The sequence below is a fragment of the Lycorma delicatula genome, chromosome 6 (genome assembly GCF_047948215.1).
Source record: "Lycorma delicatula isolate Av1 chromosome 6, ASM4794821v1, whole genome shotgun sequence".
Classification (NCBI taxonomy): Eukaryota; Metazoa; Arthropoda; class Insecta; order Hemiptera; family Fulgoridae; genus Lycorma; species Lycorma delicatula.
Window position 1 is genome coordinate 122,281,444 of NC_134460.1, and position 23,918 is coordinate 122,305,361.

At 29.4% G+C, this 23,918-nt stretch overlaps 1 protein-coding gene across 4 annotated transcripts in view; it reads right to left on the bottom strand.

Moving 5' to 3' along the window:
- Window positions 1–23,918, bottom strand: part of plx (PTB_TBC1D1_like and TBC domain-containing protein plx) — a 344,267-nt gene that overhangs the window by 33,394 nt on the left and 286,955 nt on the right. For all 4 annotated transcript variants that reach the window (XM_075368468.1, XM_075368467.1, XM_075368470.1 and 1 more), the window contains 8 exons: window positions 22,191–22,305; window positions 16,087–16,203; window positions 12,833–13,043; window positions 10,337–10,535; window positions 6,427–6,614; window positions 5,171–5,304; window positions 1,996–2,121; window positions 210–362 (listed from right to left, as the gene is read on the bottom strand). In XM_075368468.1, coding sequence (XP_075224583.1) covers window positions 210–362; window positions 1,996–2,121; window positions 5,171–5,304; window positions 6,427–6,614; window positions 10,337–10,535; window positions 12,833–13,043; window positions 16,087–16,203; window positions 22,191–22,305 — 1,243 coding nt within the window. The remainder of the gene's footprint in view (window positions 1–209; window positions 363–1,995; window positions 2,122–5,170; window positions 5,305–6,426; window positions 6,615–10,336; window positions 10,536–12,832; window positions 13,044–16,086; window positions 16,204–22,190; window positions 22,306–23,918) is intronic.

The window sequence follows — 23,918 nt, forward strand, 5'->3', positions numbered from 1 at the left end:
AGTAATAACTTATCTTTCCATTGTATTCGAAAAGACTATTCTTTGAAATTATATAAACGTTACATTATACAAACAATTCATAGGTATATATAACCAAAATATAGATAAGTTAAAGTCATAAAAGTATGACTAGTTTATGTATTATAATATTTCAGATCACATAATGTAAAAATTTAGCATGTATTAAATACAAAAAAACACAATCCCACCTTGTCTAATAGCATGCCTAACCATTTCAGGATCACATTTGCGAGCATCCTTATTGGTTATACTGTCCCAAACAAGCATATTGTCTCTAATAGAAGATGCAAGATCATCATAATCAAGCTTGATTCTTCTTTCTGATGCTACTTCTTCTTGAGCTATAAAAACATAAAATAAAAATCAAAACAAAACAAACGGTTTTAAATATTTAATCTTTATTTTACAATTTACACTGCCTCAAAAAAAATCTATACAGCTGTAAGGTTTACAGTCAAACTGGAACCAAAGTCGAACTGAAGATTCTATTTTTAATGTCTGAGTTTCAAATACAACAAAAATTAATTATCTGCTTACTTAATATTTTTTATAGATAATTTTAATTATTCTAAAATTTCTTTGTTTTGGCAACATGAAGCAAAGTCTTATTTTAACTATATCTTCATTGTAGATGAAGTATTTACTAGATGAAATTTTAGCATTTTTATATTTATAAAATACACAACATTTATAGACTTCTTTTCAGATTATTTGATATCACATTTAGAAAAATATAATATAAATTTACAAATATACATTTCTTAAATGGCTTGTAATAAATTGCACAGTATCTGCAAGTTTACTCCTCAGTCAATATTTTATTTTTCTAGTATATTATACTTTATGCTAAGTTGAAAACACCAGTATGAAAAAACTTAAAAAGCAATGCACTGTGTTGTTTAAAAAAATCACTTTTATCACATAAAAATACTGGACAAACACTAAACAAAATAAATGCATAATAAACTAATGAACACACAATAATTATAACATTATATCCTGTATTTAAAGTGACAGATAAAGTTTGATCTGTCACTAAATAATAAATAATAATAAAATAAATGATCTATCACTAAATAATACATAGTAGTTACTATGTATTATTTAAAATATTTGGTACATACACACAAACTTAAAATGATCGACTAGTACTAGTCATTATATTACAGGGATTTAATAAAGAAACTGTGATTTTATGAATTATTCTGTTTTCAGTTATTTCCTTTTTATAAAAAAAATTATTTCACTTAAAAATATTTTATTTTCGCTTCTACAACTTTTCTTATAACAAATTTTTTTTAAAGAAATATTAAAATTATTTCACTTGAAATTATTTATTTTCAGTTCTTACTCTGATTTGATTAAGATAAAGTCTTACATTATTACTGTGACTCATATTTTATTTTTATGCTAGTTTCAAAAGCAAAACAATAAATAACTACAAAACATATGGCAAAGAACAGTTAAGACATAAGTCAATAGTGTCAATACAAAATCAATATTGCAATCAAAGTTACTCGCAAAGAGTGGTATCAAAAGTGTATTTCATTTTTGTAATAAAAGTGTAACAACGTTTTGTTCTAAGGTAAAATGCAAGAAGCTGCTTGGTGAGTTTATTCTGAACAGGAAGGGGTCATTATTCATTATTAAAAGTAAAAGCTTTTACTTCCTTTTGCAAGTAATAGAAGTAAATAATCCTTGTATAAAGTTCATTATTAATTTTTTAATCTTCTGTCATAACTAGTTCTTAGTTTTGAATTAATTTTCATTAGTTATTATAAAATTAACATTAGAACCAGAATTACTTCCTTAGTGACAAATAATTTATTTATTTTCTAAATAAGATACTCAACAGTAAATAAATTGTATATTTATAAGAATTCTAATGTGTGTAATTTCTCAATTATCTTTTGTTGGATAGATAATAAATGAAACATATTTATCAAAAACCAATAACAAAAAAGAATAATTTACCTTTCAATCTTGCATTTTCTTTTTCCATGCGTACAAGAAGAATTTGTTGATTAATAGCTTTTTTCCACAAGCTTCTTAATTCATCTCTGTTTTTCTTAGCTTTCTTTTTCCCACCATGTAAACCGTCTGTGAGTAATTAAAAATAAATGTTATAATTAAGCCTTTGGTTAACCAAAAAACAATATTTTTGTCATTATAAATACAGTTAGTGTAATGTCTTAATTCCAATTACATAAAAATTAATTTTGTTTAATATATATTTAAATGTTTTTAAGTTAAGCTGCATAAATTATTTTCATTATTTTATTTTTATAATATTAACTGTATCATTAACTCTGTTTTAAACTTATTGTGATTAATAACGAATGTACAATTTCAAGTTTCCTGTATGAAATAAAAATATTCTGAATTTAAAAAAGTACGCATCATACAGAAAACTGATCATTGTAAACTATACACATTTTCCTGATAAATCAAAGATCTGTTTATTATAAATTATAATTCTGTATCATATTAGTTTGCAATATCCATCATATAAGGTTTGTACTCCACCAGGAAGTAAGTATAAATTTTTATAAATATTTGTTTACTTTAAATTATACTTTTTGAGACTAAAAAATGTTGTGCCGCATTTGCATTATACATCAAGTTCAAGTAATTTTTTTTTATATTTTAGTTATTATTTTTATTTTAAAAAATCATTATCTAGGTGAAATTTATATTTTTTATTTTTTTTATAGGTAAAGTTGGGTTTATACCAGGAGATACCCTGTTATTCAAAATCAAGGTTATTTCTCTAAGGTAGTACATAAAATTTGTGTCGTGATAACAGAGCTTGCGTGTCCCATTGACTTGTGAGCTACGCCAGCGGTAGTTTAACTACTGGTAGGTAGCCGGTTAGGTCAAAGGATAGGAATCAGACTAGTAAGTGCTCCAACAAAAGCTACATCAAGCCTAGCAAGCTGGTAGCAGTGATTAAAGTTGCTTTCAACAGAAACAATAAGCCTTGAAACAGGGCAGGTTGTATGGCTAAAAATAATGCAAAATGTTCTAAACAGAAGAATAGAGTGGTAAAAATAACAGAATTAAAGACTGGATCTGTTAACATTTTAACACTAAATGGTATGATCGAAGAACTGACAGATATGATGAAGGCAAGAGAACTGGATATTTTGGGCCTAACTAAGTCAAAAGGCAGGGTAAGGAAGATATTAGAGGAAGTGGAAAGTTGTATTGGAATGGAAATGATGAAGTTGGTAAAAAAAGAGTTGTCTTGATGATTAGTAAGAACATGCAAATTCTGAATGGATAGTTTCAGAGCAAGTCATACATTAATCCATAAAGGTAGAAAAAACAAGACTGATTATCTTACTAACTTATCTATATAACTTTATATATCTATACTAACTTTGAAAAAGTTAGTATAGAAATGGGAGATTTTAACGCTCAGGTGGACAGTGACAGGAAACGATATGAAAATGAGCTTGAATGTTTTGGATATCGTGGAACGATGGAGTAGAACTACTGAACTTATGTCAGAGGAATGTTATGATAATATCTAATAACTAGTTTAAGAAGAAGGAAAGTCATGTGATAACAAGATGTAGCTGAGATAGGCAGATCAAAACAACAATAATCATTTTTTTTATGGCTAGAGAATGCCGGAGAGATTAATGGATGTTAAGGTAATTCCCAATGAAAGTGAAGATCACAGAATGTTGGCTGCATGTTAGAAGGTTAGTTTTCAAAAACTTGAAAAGCAAAAAATACAAAGAAGGATAAGAAAGTGGAAAAGCTGAAATAAAGAACAAAAATGGAGGCATACAGAAAGCTGCTATGAGAAATACCCAAAGAGATACCTATGAGAGTTACCTAAACAGATAACTATGAGAATTACCTAAAGAACAGATGAAGGATATAGACAGACTGGGGAAATTTTAAGAGGACAGTGGTGGGAAGCAACCGAATAGGTTTGCGGTAGAACATAGAGGAAGAAAAAAGAAACAAAATCGTGGACAAATACAACAAAACAGGCAGTAAGAAGAAAGAATATGGCCTGCAGGATGTGGTGTAAAATTGGGAAATATGAGGACAAACAGACTTGTCAGTGAAAAGAAAAATATAAGAAAATAAATGAGAAAAAAGGAAAGTCATGGGAGGAATTTACAGATAGATTGGCAGAAGATATGAAAGGAAATAAAATATTTTACAAAATGATGAGGAACAAAAAGAAGAACATCAAAATATCAAAGAGAATAGAAACACAAGATGGAAAAGTGATGGGTGATACTGAAGGGGTGAAAAAGCTATGTAAGAATTATTTTGAGAAACTGTTAAATAGAGTAGATAAAGAGGAGAATTGCTATTGTTAAGAGGAGATAATGAAGAAAATCTTCCCAGAGACTGGAAAAGGGAATAAATAATCCCTCTTCTTAAGAATAGTAAGAAGCAATGTAAGAACTATCATGGAATTACTCTGACCAGCCATATGGCAAAATGTTTTGAAAGGATTATACTTAACAGGATAAGTAAAAAGATAGAACAGGGGCAAAGTAAAGAAGCAAAGTAGACCTTATTTCTACAGTTTGGAACTGTTGGGGAAAAATTGGGAGTATAATAGAGAAGTGGTAATGTTGTTCATTGATACTGAGAAGGAATAGACTCGGCTGATAGGAGGGGAATATGGGAGGAAATGATGAAAGTGGGAACAAAATCATGGAAGCAGAATATGGAGCACAGTCATGAAAGATTACAAAAAGAGAACAAAGTAGGCTGCAGACTGGTGAGATGAAGTTCCAGCGGGCAATAAAAGGTAAAAGAAGAAAAGATAGAGTGAGGAATTCAGACGTAATGAATGTCTTGAGGTTGGAGAGTATATCAGAAGGAGCATAAAAAATGAGGCAATGGTATGGATACATAAAGAGGATGAATAGATAGAGACTACCAATCAAATGGAAAAGCTGAGGATAAATGGTAAAAGGCCAAAGAATAACCCCGAGTACGATGGAAGGATGGAATTACGGACAGTGTGGAAAGGAGAAGATATCATCAGCAGCAGGTGGAAGAAGAGAGATGGTGGGAAAACAGACAAAGATAGAGAGGTTTAGTGAACACCCAGACCTGGCAGTAGCTGGAGCAGGATCAGGTTATGGATGAATTAGTTTGCAAAACAGACCTTCAAGATTTTTGCTTGGTGTGACAACTGTATTGAAAATTGCTTGTCTCCATGATCCTGCTTGTCGACCAGATTCTTCTTCACCAGAATCATCACTTGATCCTGATTTAGGACTGTTACCCACTTTTATAAATCTGTAAAAAATATCAAAACCAATTTCTTAATTCACTAGTGATTTATTTATTAATTTCATACAGTTAAGTATATTAAATTATATTTCAAAAATCAAACATTAGTGAAAAGAACAGTTTTCATTGAAATATAATATAAAGATATTATTATGAAAACTCTGACTTAATAGATTCAACGCTAAGTTATTCTTTAGTTTATAAACCAAGGCAGCAAAAAAAAAAACATACATGTAATTTTTAAAATAAATAGAGCTTAACCCTTTGTGCATCAACAGTTAAAGCAATATTTCATTGAAGTTATCAGATTGGAAGCTTTCTGGAAATTATACAATGACTCTTAAAAAAAAAATAAAAAGAATAAAAAAATAATTCTATGAATGTGTATATTTTTTGTATACCAAAGAATTATACAGTTTTTTAGGAATGTTTTGTTGTACACATATATATTTTTTTATTACGAAATGACACATAAGTTCTAAGAGTTTTCAGGTCAGGTTTTCTATCTATGAAGCACACAGATTTATAGAGATGAGTTTATGGCCATATAATTCCCAGCGGCATACTATGCATGTTTGAACTGCATGCAAAATATGTTTTTATTTACATATCCTGACATGAGGCTACAGCATCAAATATTTGTCACAAATCCAGTTTCATGAATTCAGGTGCACCGTATTGTCACCACTAGATTTCCATTTTTTCTCTATTTAAGTTTTACATTTGGTTTATAGTAAAGTAACAATTTAAGCAGCTATTAATATTTATGAAAATAAGAGTAAATTAAAAACCTTCTTTTTTAACTTTTCTGCCTTTAGCAAATATAATAGTACTGTAATATTTCTTCTTCATTGTTAAAAATTTTGTAAATTGAAGAAGTTATACACTGAATCTGTGAAAATGATACTTTCTGTGAAAAGATTAAGGCACATGTATAAAAAATTATTAATGTATAATAAAATAAGTACATGTCTATAATTCATACTTGTCTCATTCACAAAATGATTTACTATGACATCAATGATGTTACTGTAGCTTAAGGATCAAAGTAGTTTTTAACGTAACTTTCCTTAATAAAAATAAGTATACAACTAAAAAAAAATTATTTGAAAGTAATTTTTAACATACATATCTATCATAGAACCACCCTTGTCACAAGTCTGCTGTTGATTTACTTTTTGGGGTGTTTCAGGTTCATTTTCAGAGGCTGAAGATGATTCTCCAGTATTAGCAGTGCTATGTGATCGAAGTGATATCTGTGGAACTTCAAGAGTATTTGAACTGGGGTGCTGTGTATCAGAGTGAGTATTACTAACCTATAAAAAAAACAAATTTTCAATATTAATTAAAAAATCTGTTAACAGATCAAAAAATCTTATTTGCTAGCATATATATATTATTATACCTTTTTAACATTCATATTATTCTCCTGTACTGTTAAATTATATTTAAATTCTATTTAATAAACCACCTAGTACAGAATATTTAGAAGACATATCTCAATATATTATAGTTTGGTTTCTCTAAGAATGAACAAATGTTTTTCACCTTTCATTTGACATTCTATAAATGATAAATCATCTTAATACTTCATCCATTAGCATCAAAGTATTCTGGTTTATGCTATTTTGTCTTTTTTATAAACTTGTTATGTTTCCTGGTTCACTTGTATTACAGTAATTTTTTGTAGTTTATTCTACAGCTGTTATGAACAGCTTAAAATAATACAGCATCTTGCTTTATTCCTGAATAGTATCCACTTTTTTTTTTTAATATATTGAATATTGTAGATTAACCATAGAAATTTTTGAAAAAAATATTTGATAACATATGAAAACACTTATTTTTTATCTCAAAACAAAACTGAATGTTAGATATATCCATATATATCTTGATTATAATCAGTAGTTACATTTTTAAAAGACTACCAGGGTTTGATAAACTTGTATTAAGATGAATTTACATATGATAAATATTACAAATATCATATGTGTGTGCGCATGTATGTGTATGTATAGATATTAATGAATTTGTAGTTTAGCATCCCAGCAGTATATAATGATTATTATCAATAAATAAAATTAAAACATTACGTACTGCTTATTTTTTTTAAATTTCCCACATTAGCGCTTTTGCAGTGCATACTGTTTCATCAGCTGTATTAAAAGCTTTTAAAAAAATAAATTTTGATTTTTAAAAACTTTTAATCGTTTATATGCCTACAAGCGCCCATGATGATGATGAGGTAGAGTGTGTATACGAAGAGATTGATGAAGCAATTAAACACGTAAAAGGAGATGAAAATTTAATAATAGTTGGAGATTGGAATGCAAGCATTGGAAAGGCAAGGAAGGAAATATAGTGGGTGAATACGGGCTGGGCAAAAGGAATGAAAGAGGGGACCGACTTATAGAGTTTTGCACGAAGTATAATTTAGTAATTGCCAACACCCAATTTAAAAATCATAATAGAAGAATATACACTTGGAAAAAGCCAGGCGATACTGCAAGGTATCAGATAGATTATATCATGGTTAAGCAAAGATTTAGAAATCAACTCGTTGACTGCAAAACTTACCCTGGAGCAGACATTGATAGCGACCATAATTTGGTGATAATGAAATGTAGATTGGGGTTTAAAAACCTGAAGAAAAGTTGTCAGATGAATCGGTGGAATTTAGAGAAGCTTGAGGAAGAGGGGGTAAAGAAGATTTTTGAGGAGGACATCGCAAGAGGTCTGAGAAAAAAAGATAAGGTAGAAAATGTAGAAGAAGAATGGGAGAATGGTAAAAAGGAAATTCTTAAATCAGCAGAAGCAAACTTAGGCGGAATAAAGAGAACTGGTAGAAAACCTTGGGTTTCAGACGATATATTGCAGCTGATGGATGAACGTAGAAAATATAAGAATGCTAATGATGAAGAAAGTAAAAGGAACTATCGGCAATTAAGAAATGCTATAAACAGGAAGTGCAAACTGGCGAAAGAAAAGTGGATTAAAGAAAAGTGTTCAGAAGTGGAAAGAGAAATGAACATTGGTAAAATAGACGGAGCATACAGGAAAGTTAAGGAAAATTTTGGGGTACATAAATTAAAATCTAATAATGTGTTAAACAAAGATGGTACACCAATATATAATACGAAAGGTAAAGTCGATAGATGGGTGGAATATATTGAAGAGTTATACGGAGGAAATGAATTAGAAAATAGTGTTATAGAGGAAGAAGAGGAAGTTGAGGAGGATGAAATAGGAGAAACAATACTAAGATCTGAATTTAAGAGAGCATTAAAAGATTTAAATGGCAGAAAGGCTCCTGGAATAGACGGAATACCTGTAGAATTACTGCGCAGTGCAGGTGAGGAAGCGATTGATAGATTATACAAACTGGTGTGTAATATTTATGAAAAAGGGGAATTTCCATCAGACTTCAAAAAAAGTGTTATAGTTATGATACCAAAGAAAGCAGGGGCAGATAAATGTGAAGAATATAGAACAATTAGTTTAACTAGTCATGCATCAAAAATCTTAACTAGAATTTTATACAGAAGAATTGAGAGGAGAGTGGAAGAAGTGTTAGGAGAAGACCAATTTGGTTTCAGAAAAAGTATAGGGACAAGGGAAGCAATTTTAGGCCTCAGATTAATAGTAGAAGGAAGATTAAAGAAAAACAAACCAACATACTTGGCGTTTATAGACCTAGAAAAGGCTTTCGATAATGTAGATTGGAATATAATGTTCAGCGTTTTAAAAAAATTAGGGTTCAAATACAGAGATAGAAGAACAATTGCTAACATGTACAGGAACCAAACAGCAACAATAACAATTGAAGAACATAAGAAAGAAGCCCTAATAAGAAAGGGAGTCCGACAAGGATGTTCCCTATCTCTGTTACTTTTTAATCTTTACACGCAACTAGCAGTTAATGATGTGAAAGAACAATTTAGATTCGGAGTAACAGTACAATGTGAAAAGATAAAGATGCTACGATTTGCTGATGATATAAGAGAGTAAAAAGGATTTAGAAGAAACAATGAACGGCATAGATGAAGTCCTACGCAAGAACTATCGCATGAAAATAAACAAGAACAAAACAAAAGTAATGAAATGTAGTAGAAATAACAAAGATGGACCACTGAATGTGAAAATAGGAGGAGAAAAGATTATGGAGGTAGAAGAATTTTGTTATTTGGGAAGTAAAATTACTAAAGATGGACGAAGCAGGAGCGATATAAAATGCCGAATAGCAGAGCGATATAAAATGCCGAATAGCACAAGCTAAACGAGCCTTCAGTAAGAAATATAATTTGTTTACATCAAAAATTAATTTAAATGTCAGGAAAAGATTTTTGAAAGTGTATGTTTGGAGTGTCGCTTTATATGGAAGTGAAACTTGGACAATCGGAATATCTGAGAAGAAAAAATTAGAAGCTTTTGAAATGTGGTGCTATAGGAGAATGTTAAAAATCAGATGGGTGGATAAAGTGACAAATGAAGAGGTATTGCGGCAAATAGATGAAGAAAGAAGCATTTGGAAAAATATAGTTAAAAGAAGAGACAGACTTATAGGCCACATACTAAGGCATCCTGGAATAGTCGCTTTAATATTGGAAGGACAGGTAGAAGGGAAAAATTGTGTAGGCAGGCCACGTTTGGAGTATGTAAAACAAATTGTTGGGGATGTAGGATGTAGAGGGTATACTGAAATGAAACGACTAGCACTAGATAGGGAATCTTGGAGAGCTGCATCAAACCAGTCAAATGACTGAAGACAAAAAAAAAAAAAAAACTTTTAATACGTTTGATGAAGCGGTATGCATATATATATATATATATACTTTTTTCCTGAGTCAATACTTATAAGATCCATATTCCTCTTTTCCTTGATTCAGTCCTCTTAATTTAATGCATGTTTTTATTAATAAATGTATTTTTTTTTTGTTTTTATTGCAACAATAAAAAAAATTTCAATAAAAATTAAGTTCCAATGTACTATTAAAACTGAATTAAGATAACTAAAAAATAAAGGAATTTATTTAAGTACCCTGCAAAGAGTAGCATTCATCGGTAGGCTAAGTTCTTTATGTAACATTCCAGCAGAAGGAATTGAACCATTAGAAAGACTCAAATCATCTCGAGAGCCTTTTCTTTTCAATAATTGATCAAACGAGCTTGTTAATGACCTTTTAGCCTTCATGAAAATTGTACTGCTTCCACCCAAATACTGATTAAGAAATTCATGCCTATATATAAACACATAAAAATAAAATTAATATTTTATAAAATTAAATTAACAAGATATTAAAATATAAAAATAAATTGTTAAGCAGTAAACAATAAGTAAACCGCATTAAGTATCAAGAACCACAGTTAACTCATATTGCAGACAACAGTTAAACAATCAAATAATGCAAAAAATTTTACTTAAAATTAACTTTTGCTTTTTATACTATATTTTCTACATTTCTTTTAAGATCCCAGTGTACTAGGAAACTATTGTTAATATTCACTTATGCTTTGAATCTGATTACAGTTACTACTCAATATGCCTTGACTATCAAGCATGGGAATTATTTTGCCATCTCCTTTAAAACCATTCATTTTTCTTTTGTTGGGTTTCTATTTTTTCTCAGAAATAGTTACCAAAAAACAACTGCTTTCTCTTTAACAGCAATTAATTATCCACAACAGAAAACAAGATGGTAGCAGGTACATTACATTTCTTGGGTTCATTTTTATCCAGTATTTCAATATTTATCTTATCAAACTTGTTGAGACAACTTGCTTAAAACAATCCATTATGTATATATTTTTACCAGCTTTTCAAGCAATTAGCCATTCCTATAAAAAAGTATCACCCTCGAATAATTTTGTCAATAGTCTTCCATAAATGTGCTTTGAATTTTCTTAAATTCATATCATAATGTGGAATACAAAGGTGGTTCCATAACTTTTACCTAGGAATCTGTCAGTAGAATGGAATGCATGGAAAGGATGCGACTACACTGAACTTAAATTATTTATATTAGTATAACATTATATCATTGGCTTTCTGAACATGCAATTGCATGAACATGAAATGAACAATTTCTGAACAAGAAATTGGCTTTTTGAATATGCAATTTTTTGGGGCTTAAAGGTAAACATGTCCAGAATGATCTGTATCTCATACATTTGAGATTCTTTAGAACAGCTCCAAAGTGTTTTGCTAGAAATAGATGGGAAGATCAATCTGGAAGAATCTGGCAGAATATTTAAAGATGTCAATATCACGTTAGAATTTCTTTGTTCTATTTACCTTGAAACATTGGGTTATATTTGGTAAAAACAAATTTTTCTTTTGGAATGATAGTATTATAGATCTGTAAAAATACTATAACTTTCTAGCTAAATGATGATCATGAAATCAATTTCATACTCATTCTCATCTTTGATAATTTAGTGTTTTCACTGTAAGGAAAATGAAAATTCTGATGCAATCTGCCATCTTAGAAATTTTCTAGTAATGCTCATAATCCAAATGTCAATCAAGGAGATTGCTCAGGCCATATCATTTTGGAACTCTAGTTTCTGAATTATCAACTTAAATAATTTGTCACTTGCTGCAAAAGAATGTTCAAACTCTATCATTTGGAGTAGTTTGGTTCTGAACTGTTCACTTGGTGTAAAATATAAGAAATCCTTGTTTTGATATCAGAGATAACTACAGAAGCCACAATCAATTCTAAATATTTAATGATGATGTCATAGGTTGAGGGATGATATGGAAGGGCTTTAACCTATTGGAACACAGTGCCTATCAACACTTTGATTAATAATGTACTTTGAATGTTTTCGTAAAATTTCCATGACAAAATTTAAGTTGCTTTGATGAGCATTATCAATGCTGCCTTCAATGAATCTTAACCTTCCTGTGATAATTTTTCTGGGCTTTCTACATTAGATTTAGTTTAGTAGTTCCTGTAATTCTTCTTTCAATTTTTGGTAACCCAATGGTTATTTAGCTGTAGCTTTTCACAAACTTACAACTAACAAATATCTCTTTAGCTTCAATTGTCTGACAAATTGCGTTAACTCATATTCTTCATGAATCACTAATTCTTGCAATCACCTATACGTTCTGTCAAAATTTAGGTGCTAAAAAAAATTATATTACTCCAAAGCAAATTCAGAAATTGTGCATATTAACTTTTTCATACTCCATGACAAACATTATTGATACATCTGCAAATTTTTTATCTCACATATAGGTTAATGACAAATAAATAAAAAACGAATACTTATTATGCTTTTCAGTGTTTATCAATCAATCAGTGTTTTCACAAAAACAAAATATCTGTAAAATCAAATCATCTTTATTAAAAAATTCTGAAATGAAATGCTTGAGTTTACACCATCTGGAATATAAAAATGACAAGAACAAATAATATTCTGAATTACTGGAAATTACAAACTGCAGATGTTTGTACTAAAAAACAGGTTTAATAAGTACAAATTAAAAAAAAAAAAAATAAATAACATAAATACAAAAATAATATACCTGTTTTCAGCAGTGTCATGAACATGCCTTCCTTGTTTTGCTTCACAATGTGCTCTAAGTAACATCATCATCAATTCATTTTGTTCTCTTATTGAAGGCTGATCTTGTGTATCAGCTCCTCTCACTTTAGTAAATACAATTTCTTGTTCTTCTTCAGGTAACAATTCAAGTCTTTTAAGTATAATATTCTGAGTTTTTTTATCACTTTGTCCTTTAAAAAATTAATAAACAATTACAAAGTTTAAAAAAAGTGCTACCATACATTAAATCAGTTTTATTTTTGTACCTTTTTTTAAGGAACAGTTTTACAATTCTGACACATGGATTTGAGAGAAGATAAATCTTTTGTTATAAATTACTATTCTCATAATTTAAAATTATACCATTATGTAAAATACTATGCTCTACATTTAGAAATTAAACTATAAGTAAATAAGAAATCATAAATTATCTTTTTTATCACTTGAAATGATTACTCAAATTTAAATTGATTGCAATATTACAAAAAATCATAATTTATCACATCTTAATGGCTTCTAACTTTTTTTTATTGTAAACACAACTATTTTTTTTTCACTGCAATATCCTATCTGATTTAGTTTGTATAAATAAATAGAACATATCATCTTAAAATTAATGTAAAAAAAAAATTCATCATATGTAAATAGAAATATTATCAACCAACTCAACATAGTACAGTATACTGCCATTCAACCATAATCTGGGTTATACATTATCTAGGACGGCTAATACTTTTTCATTTTAAAGCATGAAAACTGAACGCAAAATATTTTTATATTTCAATAAATGAAAATGGAAAAATTTGTCAAAAAATATGTCCCTCAAAATATGACAACATTAAACCAGCCAATAAATACACGTGTTAAAAAAATGTTCTTTAAATTTACCAAAGAAATTTAGTTTTTAAATTTGTGAATGATAAACATGAAAATTTATAATCTGTTTGGAAAAATGTAACAGTTTTGTTTATTACTTTTTAAGGAAGCAACACTTGGAAGTGCATAAACAGATCAATATAAATATTGGCAGAAAGTTTTACCATAATATAATACAAAGGTGAGGTGAAAAGTTCAGGCCTTATACAGAGATGGTATTAGTACGCTCAATTTCTTGAGAGCATTGCACGATTCCATTTTTCATTAGTTTATTATAAGATTTTATAAGTCACTGCATCGCTTACTATAGTATTTACAGTCCGTAAAACTGGAGAATTAGGGTGTTTTTATGGAAAATAGAAAATCTAAAAATTCATGCAAGATTTAATTTTTTTTTCTGTAAGGCTTAAGTAGGAAAGGAAAACAAAGAAGAGCTTCATATAACATTGGGAAACTCTTTACTATCAAATACAGTTAAATGCTACATCGCAGAATTTAAAATGGTTAGCACATACCAGTGATAAACCATGTAGTGAATGCCCTTCTTTATGACTACGCTTGAAATTATAGAAAAAGTTCAAAAAATTGTTTTGGTAGATCGACTAGAGGCAGCGAATGAGTTAGCAGAGTCTGTAGGCATACCAAAAGAACAAATGCACAATATTTTGCATAAACATTTAGGAGTGAACAAGCTGTGCATTAGACATTAGATGGGTGGGTGTCACCAAAAACAGTGATGAAAAATCATTTCAAGTGATTGTCTTGAGCTCTTTCAGTGTAATCCAGAGGAATTTCCTGAGGCAAAATAGTAGTCAAAACAATGGGTTGAAAAAGTCAACCTGCTCCAAAAAAAGGGAAAACGACTTTTTGTACGAAAAAGGTATGGCAACTGTTTTTTTGGATGCACATGGAAACTTTTCATTGGTTATCTTAAAAAGAGTAAAACAATAAATAGCGAATATTATGCGACCCTACTGCAGCATCTCATCAATGAAATTAAGGAAAAGTGACCGAATTTGGCAAAAAAGTGCTTTTCTATCAAGACAACACTCCAGTTTACACTTCAGTCATTACAGTGGCAAAAATTAATGAATTATGGTTCGAATTGCTACATCACCCTCCACATTTACCTTATCTGGCTCCCAGTGACTATCACTTACTTCCTAACCTAAAAAATTGGCTTCGAGGGAAGAGATTTTCAATCAATAATGAAGTTATTGCCACCATAGAAGGTTATTTTAAGGAGTTTGATTAATCGATGTGCCGAATTAACATAAGCGCTCTTGTGGAACACTGGGTTATATGTGTAGATCTTAATGGTAACTATGTTGAATAATAAATCAAAGCATACCCAGAAAATATTGTTTTTTTTATCCAGGCAAGGAACCTTTCACTCTACCCTCATAAAAATATAAAGTATTAAAAATGATAGTAAATTTCCCTTGTGTTTTAGAAATTTTAGATGAAAAAAGTATTAATGTAGGTAAGGTCATTGCACATAATGGTAACAGATGGAAATTTAGTCAACCATTTAGCACTTAATGATAAAAAAAGACTATGCAAATTATTTCTAGGTTTCATCTTGTTCAACATGATTGAAAAGAATAAAAGAAAGATAAAAGAAAATCTTAAACCAGATCACAGTTTAATTCTGCCTTAGCATATTTTAATAAATGAACTATGTGTACCATAATTTCTTCTTTCTTAACATTTTTAACCACTCATGAATTTACTACTCTAGATTTATATGCTATTTTAACCTGTTTCTTTTTTTAAATTTAAAATTATTAGTTTTTATTAGTAAATAAGGTATAGTAGACTACAAAAAACTTTTTACTGAAAAATATTTACTGAAAGATAAAATAAGAAATAAAGAAATGAAGGAGAGAATTATTGACGACAACAAAGAATTAAATAAAGGAAATTATAAAATGGAACATGTTGTCCCATAGAAAACTGCTGGACATCCTAAAACAGAAAAAAATACAAGTAAATACAATTTAAGATTTGGCTAATTAATTATCCAACCATAGAAAGAACAACATGAATTTCTGTGATTTAACTTAGTGTGAGACTTATAAATAGATTTAAATATACACAATAATGATGATAAAAAACATTCAGTCATTTGGTTAATTATCCAAATAAAAAAAAAATTAATTTGAATGAAATAAAAATGTTTGCATCATGAAAGGTAACTTTAAAATTAACTGAGTTATGACAATTATAATAATTCTAAAGTATATTTAAAAAAAAAAATTAATACATATTTATTTCATCTAGCAGTATTCTTTTTTTACTTTAAGCATTACTTATCTGAAATATAAACAAATTACATGATAAAAACTGACAATTTACCTTCAACTTCAGCACATAGTTTATGGTACCAAACCATCGGACAGTGTTCACAAGACATAACTGGTTGTTTTTCTTTTCTAACAGCATCACATGTTGATAAAGTTGCTTGGCTTATGGCTAAAACATAAATAAGAAAGAAATACTATAGATTCAGTTTGTTTTCTTATGAATATTCTGGAACTCTCCAGATATCCCAGATTTTTGGATTCAGAATCCATAGACAGATGTGTCCCTTGTTCGTGATGTGTAAGGTGTAATCTTGTACAGACTTGGGCCAACCATACCTGAGATATGAGGTTAATTGAAACCCATCCACCAAAAAACACCAGTATTTACAGTCTAATATTCAAGTATATATATATATATATATATATATGAATAGTATATATATGAGTATGGTATATTGCCTATACTCAGTATCACCTACACTAAGTATAGGCAATATATAAAACATTTTTCATCATATAGAGGGGTAGAAAATTACTTTTAGCAAGCTAACTAACTTATCTTTGTTAATAAATTTGAAGTTTAATAACTCATTTCAAAATTGGAAACAAAAATCGACTATATTCTTATTTTATTTCCTGATTATTTTCTGTTATTTATTTTAAAACTACAATTTATCTTTCAAAAATGAACTAAGAAAAGGAATCCATTTTTTAACTGACTAAATGCACTTTCAACCCAGATGGAATGCAAAAGAAACATCTTACAATATGCCTAATAACTAATCTTTGCTTATTGTTCTTGCTCAATTCAAGCATTTTTTGACAAACAGTTTTCTGATTATTGGCCATTTTTCAAGTAACAGTTATTTTGTCAAGAATAGTAATAGAAAATTAAAAAAAACAAATAGTAAAAGGAATGAAAAGACACTATATTTTTACATGGGACAGCTGATTCTTTTACATTTAATAATTACACTTTTTATATTTATACTACACTTTTTTTAATTTTGTACAAGTTACTTAATTTTTTTTTGAATTGCTATGCTAAAGAAATATTATAGTCATCAGTTACTGTGTACAGCATGATTTAAAATCTGAACTCTTAAGTACTGCTTAATTTCCTGTGATTGTATACTTTAGTTTTCACTTTTACAAACACTATGAACCTGTTATAAAAAGCAAGTCATGGATAGAACTGGCCAAACTTCCATCATAAATTAAATCCCAATAAAAAAAATTCCTTCCAATATGATGGAAGGTAGAGGTAGATTTCACCGATGGTAAATAGGGGATAAAATATATTTCCACCTTAAAGTTAAGAAAAACTTCAAATTTACTCAATACGACAATGGTTGCATGTGAAAAAAAGTTTCACATGTTTAGCATCTTCAAGCTCCATCTTCTTACAATTCCAGCAACATTTTGGTCATCCCTTGCTGTAAGGGTTGGTCATATCAAAAATTGTTTCAGATAAATATTTTAGGTAATGTTTAGAGGATTAACAACCACTTTAAAGCGATTCAATACTGTGCATATTAAGGAAGCTATAATTTTTTTTCTTCGAAACCCCATTTTTTCCACCCCTTGAGCCAATGGTTGGTGATATCAAAAAACTTTACTTAGATAAGTTTTAGGCCCTTATCCAAAGAATAATAAGAACTTTAAATGAATTCAATATTTTACTTAATAAGAAAGTTATAGCAATATTTTGTTTTTTCAAAAAAGCCTCCCCCATTTCCATCCCCATGGTCCAATTTTGCCCATTGACAAACTTTACTGAGATTTTAGGTCATTATATTTTATGTATCAATTTGAAAATGATTGGAACAAAATTATGGCAGTTATCGTGTCCACAAGAAAGCGGATTATATTATATATATATATATATATATATATATATATGTGTGTATAAAACCTCTGAATGGACGTTGGTTTTTGGGTCTGGAGGATGTGAAATGCAAAGATATGTTAAAATTTTCCAGAACTCAAATTATGGTACCCATTACAATAGGTAGCTTTCTTATGAAATCTACCTAAAATTCATAGAACTGAATTCTTCAGAAAAAATACAAAACAATATAGGATATACAATAATATTCAATATCACAAGATTTGTTTAAATCTTCTGCTGTATATATAAACATTTCAGATTTCACACTTACGTATTAAAAAATAGATATATAAACAATATTTTAATCTATATATAATTTCTACAATTTTTTACTTCTGCTTTTATTAGTAATAAACAGAACTGCTACCCTGCCTTAGTTATTTCAAGTTAATTCTATAAAGGTAGTTATTATTACGAGTGATTTTATTATTAAAGTTGGTTCCTGACAACTTTACAAATGTCAGGAACCAGATTGTTCAGAAAAATTTATTTTAGCTATAACATGAACATGAAACAACTATGCTAGCTTGATGCAATGAACTTGGCTGCCATGGTCTGGGATTTACACTGGTAACTTTATCATAAGGTAATCAGGCTACATCTAATATCATGATACATCGCAGCACCAAAAAGCAAGTGGTAAACTATTACAAATTAAACGAACTCATACTCTTACAGGGATGAAACATCAGACAATAATGGTATTCAGCCTTATAATTCATTACCTGTTTATTATAAGTATAGTATAGACCACTATGTTATTTATAAAGCTATGGTAAAAGAGATTTTTTAAGTTGTAAATTTTCAAAATATTTATTACATATTGATTTGACTGAACAGTCATAGAAGTCAATATTACTTTAATGAAAGATAAGTTTTGTTTGATACGCATATATATATATATATATAGAGAGAGAGAGAGTAAATATTGTTTATAGTGACCTCCAAGGAACCCACAATTTTACGTCATTATAACACCAATAGTCACTCTACACAGGTACATACAGTAAGATATACAGTAAGATAATAATCATTAAAAATAATAATAATTTATTTCCATAATAAAGCAATATAAAAAAACAAAAATATGCAATAATAAATACAAATACGATAGAATAAACGAAGATACTTGTTTGAAGGTTCTTTTCTAAATCAAAACATATATATATAGAGAGAGAGTAAATATTATTTATAGTGACCTCCAAGGAACCCACAATTTTACTTCATTATAACCAATAGTCACTCTACACAGGTACTGTAATACAGTAAGATAATAATCATTTATTTCCATAATAAAGTAATATAAAAAAACAAAAATATGCAATAATAAATACAAATACGATAGAATAAACGAAGATACTTGTTTGAAGGTTCTTTTCTAAATCAAAACAAGCACTCTTTGTTTTTTCATTAGCAATTTCTGTAAAACTGAGAAACAGGTAAATGGTTTTCATTGCTGCTAAAACTTCTAAATGATTTGGCAGGTTAATGTCTTCATCATTGCTGCTATCATTACCTTTGTTGTCATTACCTACGTCCCCATCTATTTCTGCTAGTACTGAAGCCACTACATTATCATCTGTTACAGTTTTATGCGTTTCTAAATCTTTGTCAACCTCTTGATAATCTTCAAACAATGAATTTGAGAAAGATTGGTTTTGCAGACTATTTACCCCGCTAAACTCTTCTTCACATGCGACGTCAGTAACTTCACCAGCCTGTGGTAAAAATCTTTCATGTTGAAAGCAATTTTTTAGTCAGCAGAGAATGACCTTTCTAACATAATTATGGCATCCAAAATAGGTATTTGTGTTTCCTTTTTTGTAAAATTTGGTGTTTTTTTAATAGTGGACTTTTACCGACTTGATCACGCCTTAATCTAAGTGCTGTATGATTGCTGTTGTTTTTGGTGGTAAGAACACTAAATTTATACATGAAAGATTTTCAATGTGTGGATGAGCTGGACAGTTGTCAATAACCAGCATATTTTGCCATTTTCAATCTTTAATTCACAGTCCCATTTTCATAACCAAGAAGTAAATATATCACTTGTCATCCAAGCTTTCTTGTTACTTTCGTACAATACAGGAAGCGATTTCAAGTTTTTAAAACATCAGTGTTTAGCACCAGTGGCGCTCGTGTACAGGCACTGTGGAACAGCAGCAACCCACTATTTCCACTTGATATTATCAATAACATTTAATATAATGAGTTTTTTCTTTAATTCTTTCTTTATACTTTTACAATATATAGTCCTTAAGCTTAACGTCAGTAACCATCCCCCAGTTTATGAAAAAATCAGAAAATCTTTGTATTAAACTGTACACTTTACAGTTCCAGTGGCGTGGTGTTTGGCTGTTGTGCACATGCGCACATAGGAAACTGCGAGACTGTGAGGGAGAGGGCACTGTCGCTCTCACAGTGCCGATCCTGGCATGCTGGTGCAAGATAGTTATTTTTTTACTCCACATGTGTATGGAACACTCCTTGTTTGTCCCCTTCCCTTTTCTAGTTTAGTTGGTGGAAGGAATATGGAAGTGGTTTAGTTGTTTTTTTAGTAATGATCAGAAGATTTTTTTTTTCTGTTTAGCCTCCAGGAATTACCGTTCAGGTATTATTTCAGAGGATGAATGAAGATGATGTCTATGAGTGTAAATGTTATTAATAATAATAATAATGTTATTAAAAATAACTGTACATAGCACCTAATAATACTAAAAAATATTGTCTGTATTGACATTTTATTATTTATTTGGTTAAACCGAATACAATTATTAAGCATAATGTGCTTAAAAACCATGTACCATCTTGGATCTTGAATGTGATGAAGTATAGAATTAGATTAGTATCCTGCTTCTAGCTATTTTTTGCTTAAATTTTTTTTCGGTTCTTTTATTTCACAGTAAACTTTAACCATGGCCTCGAAAAGGGCCAGAAAAAAATTTTCTGGAGCAGCATCCCCACTAATTTTAGGTATGAGCCACCACTGTTTAGCATTTTTTCCTATAACCATAAGTTTTTTTTGTCAGTTCCAGTCATATTGCAGCAATTAGTACTGTTAGTCTTTTTTTTGATAATTTTCCTTCCGAACACGTCTCGCCTTTAAAACAAAGGGTTCTTTCTGGCATCTGTTAACAAAGACTGGAGTCATCATCATTACAGATTTTTTCATCCAAATAGCCCTCTTTTAATTTTGGTCAAATGGTTTCTAGCCATTTTTCTGACACACCAGTTGAAGCTGCTGCAGCCTTGCCGCTTATTCTCCTGACACAATATCATGATGATGACGGAACCATTGTACCATTGTACAAGCTGAAGTTATTTCATGTGGTTTATGACATTTTTCAGAAAAATCATTCATCTTAGTTTGCAATATAGGGCCACTCATAGGAATGTCATTAGCCTCTGGTATTTACACCATTATAAAAGCGCTTGGTCTACATCACTATGTTGAGTAGGCCGTAATTTTTTTGATTTCATAGAATTTCTTTCAAAATTTTTCTTAATTTTTTCATGGTTCTTCCATATCACCGATATTATCAAATGGCCTACTCCTAATTCTTGGGCAATGTCCTTATTAATTTCACTATTCTCTAACTGCCAGATAATGTGCACCTTTTCCTCTATCATGAATGTTTTTCACGAAGCCGTAATTAAATCACTATTAAATGAATTACAAAGGATACGTAAAATAAAATACTGTACTCGCACAATATATACGCTCACAGCAAAAGATACAAAAACAATTGCAACAGCAAAACAATTGAATGTGCCTGCTTCAGTTTACAATAATTTTATACAGGAAGAAGATAAGAAAAACAAGAACTACAGTATATATGCAGGTAAAAAGGAAAAGGTGACTCATTTTAACCATCAAAATATTTCTGTGGCTACAGCGTAGATATACTACATTATTGACAAGTCATTTCCGTCTGTCATTATAAGCGATAAAATGTTGCATTTCAGTAGAAAATATAGTAATCGATATGCCACTACAACCAATGTAATTACAAACAATACACATACTTTATTTATGTATTAACAGCATACCAAACCAACCAAGTGACAAGTTTTTGGTCACTACATCCAATATGTCATTATATCTGATGTCACCATAAACAATACTTACTGTATTTATATATATATATATATATATATGTAGAAAAAAATACATGTATGGAGATAAATAAATAGAAAGAGAGAGATATTGAAAGAGAGGGACTTCAAAAAAAAGCTGTAACAAAAATATCAAACAAAATGTTTACCTCCAACAACATCATCAGCAACTGATTCTGATTGACATTTGAATACATAACCAATATAATTTTCCATGTTAATTTCTCTGCATATAAATCCAAAATGTTCTGGATGTTTTGTCCCCTGAAATGAAGAGATTACTCTTAGTAGGTATTTGCATATTTAATGAAAAAATATTAAAATAACAAATTACTTTCTGAAAACCATTCTAAGACCTGCCAATATAAAATTTTACACTACTCTAAGATTAAGCAAATGTTAAACAGGTTTTGCTGTTATGATTAAGATATATTTTTTCATATTTATATATAGTTTTTACAAAGCAAGAACTTTTTTTTGTACTTTCAGAAAATGGAAAAATTAACTCTTTATATCTGTTCCACCAATTTAATTAGTCTAAAGTACCTTTTATAAATTTTATTTTACTTTAATAATTAATTAATATCATAAACTGTTTTAAAATAATGGCTTTTTGAAATTGCAATAATACAATTTTATACTTGTACTTTAATGGTTAAAATATTACTTATTTCAGTACAGGTTGCAATTACACGATTACCCTTTCACTAGGGGTTAGACATACATAATATCTGTAAAGTACATCATTACATTTTGTGATAAGTCAACTAATGTTCTAAGTATTTAATTAACTCTAGTTGTGGTCATAATGAAATCATGAAATGTAATCTCATTAACTTATTTAAGAAATAAAATTAACATCAAATTAAATTATATTTTGTATTAGACATAAATTTCATTTGTAATTATAGAACTATTACCATATGAATTTAAAATATTCATCTTTCATAATCATATTATTGAACAGCAATTTACTAAACTAAAAATAATTTCATATCATTCTGACATAATAAAGCCATTTTTTTTTGTAGCACTTAAACCATGACAAATTTACTGAATAATTCTGAGGAATAAAACTAATGAATCAGAATATGAACCAATGCATGCATTCTATGAGCACATATTTTTAAACAATTTTAATTACTGGTTTGCACAAAGGCTATGTATGGAGAATCAATTGTTTTATTTGATAAACACTGAACAGGAAACAATAGCCCAAGTCAGTCCATAAGCACACCTCCTACCAGAATTCCAGAATGTCAAGGATGTGCATCAGCTCTATCAATGTCCCACAGTTTTCACCATGGAGGATCTAGCAGCGATCTTTCAGTTTTGATCTACCACCCACAAAACTGATATTATGAAAGGATTAAGGATAAGAAAAAAGGTCAAGCGATAAGAAAAGATGATCTACTAATCAAGGTGGTTAGTAAACTACTGAAATTGATGAAAAACACCCAAAAACTCCAGTGGAACTGTAGCAGGACCAAAAAATCATTGAAAATGAAATAAATAAATGATTTTGAAGCAGCATTAATGTTGCCATGAAAATTTTACTGATGTATAGAAAGTATGTTAGTTTGCTCTTTCCCAATCCATGAAATCAAAATTAAATGTCGAGAATTGGATGTGATTGTAATTTGGATTACTTCTGAATGAGAAGGAAAATTCCTTTTTTGGCTCTTGCTGTAAATAGTAATTCTGGTATTTCAAAGTACCAAAATGATATGCTCTTAGCACTCTCTGAATGACACCACATAAAGAATATTATGAGAAGATTTTGAAGAAACTAAATTGTATGAGCTTATTTATCTGATTTAGAGTGAAGAGAACGATAGGAATAATAAAACAGGAATGAAAAATATTTTTGGAATATT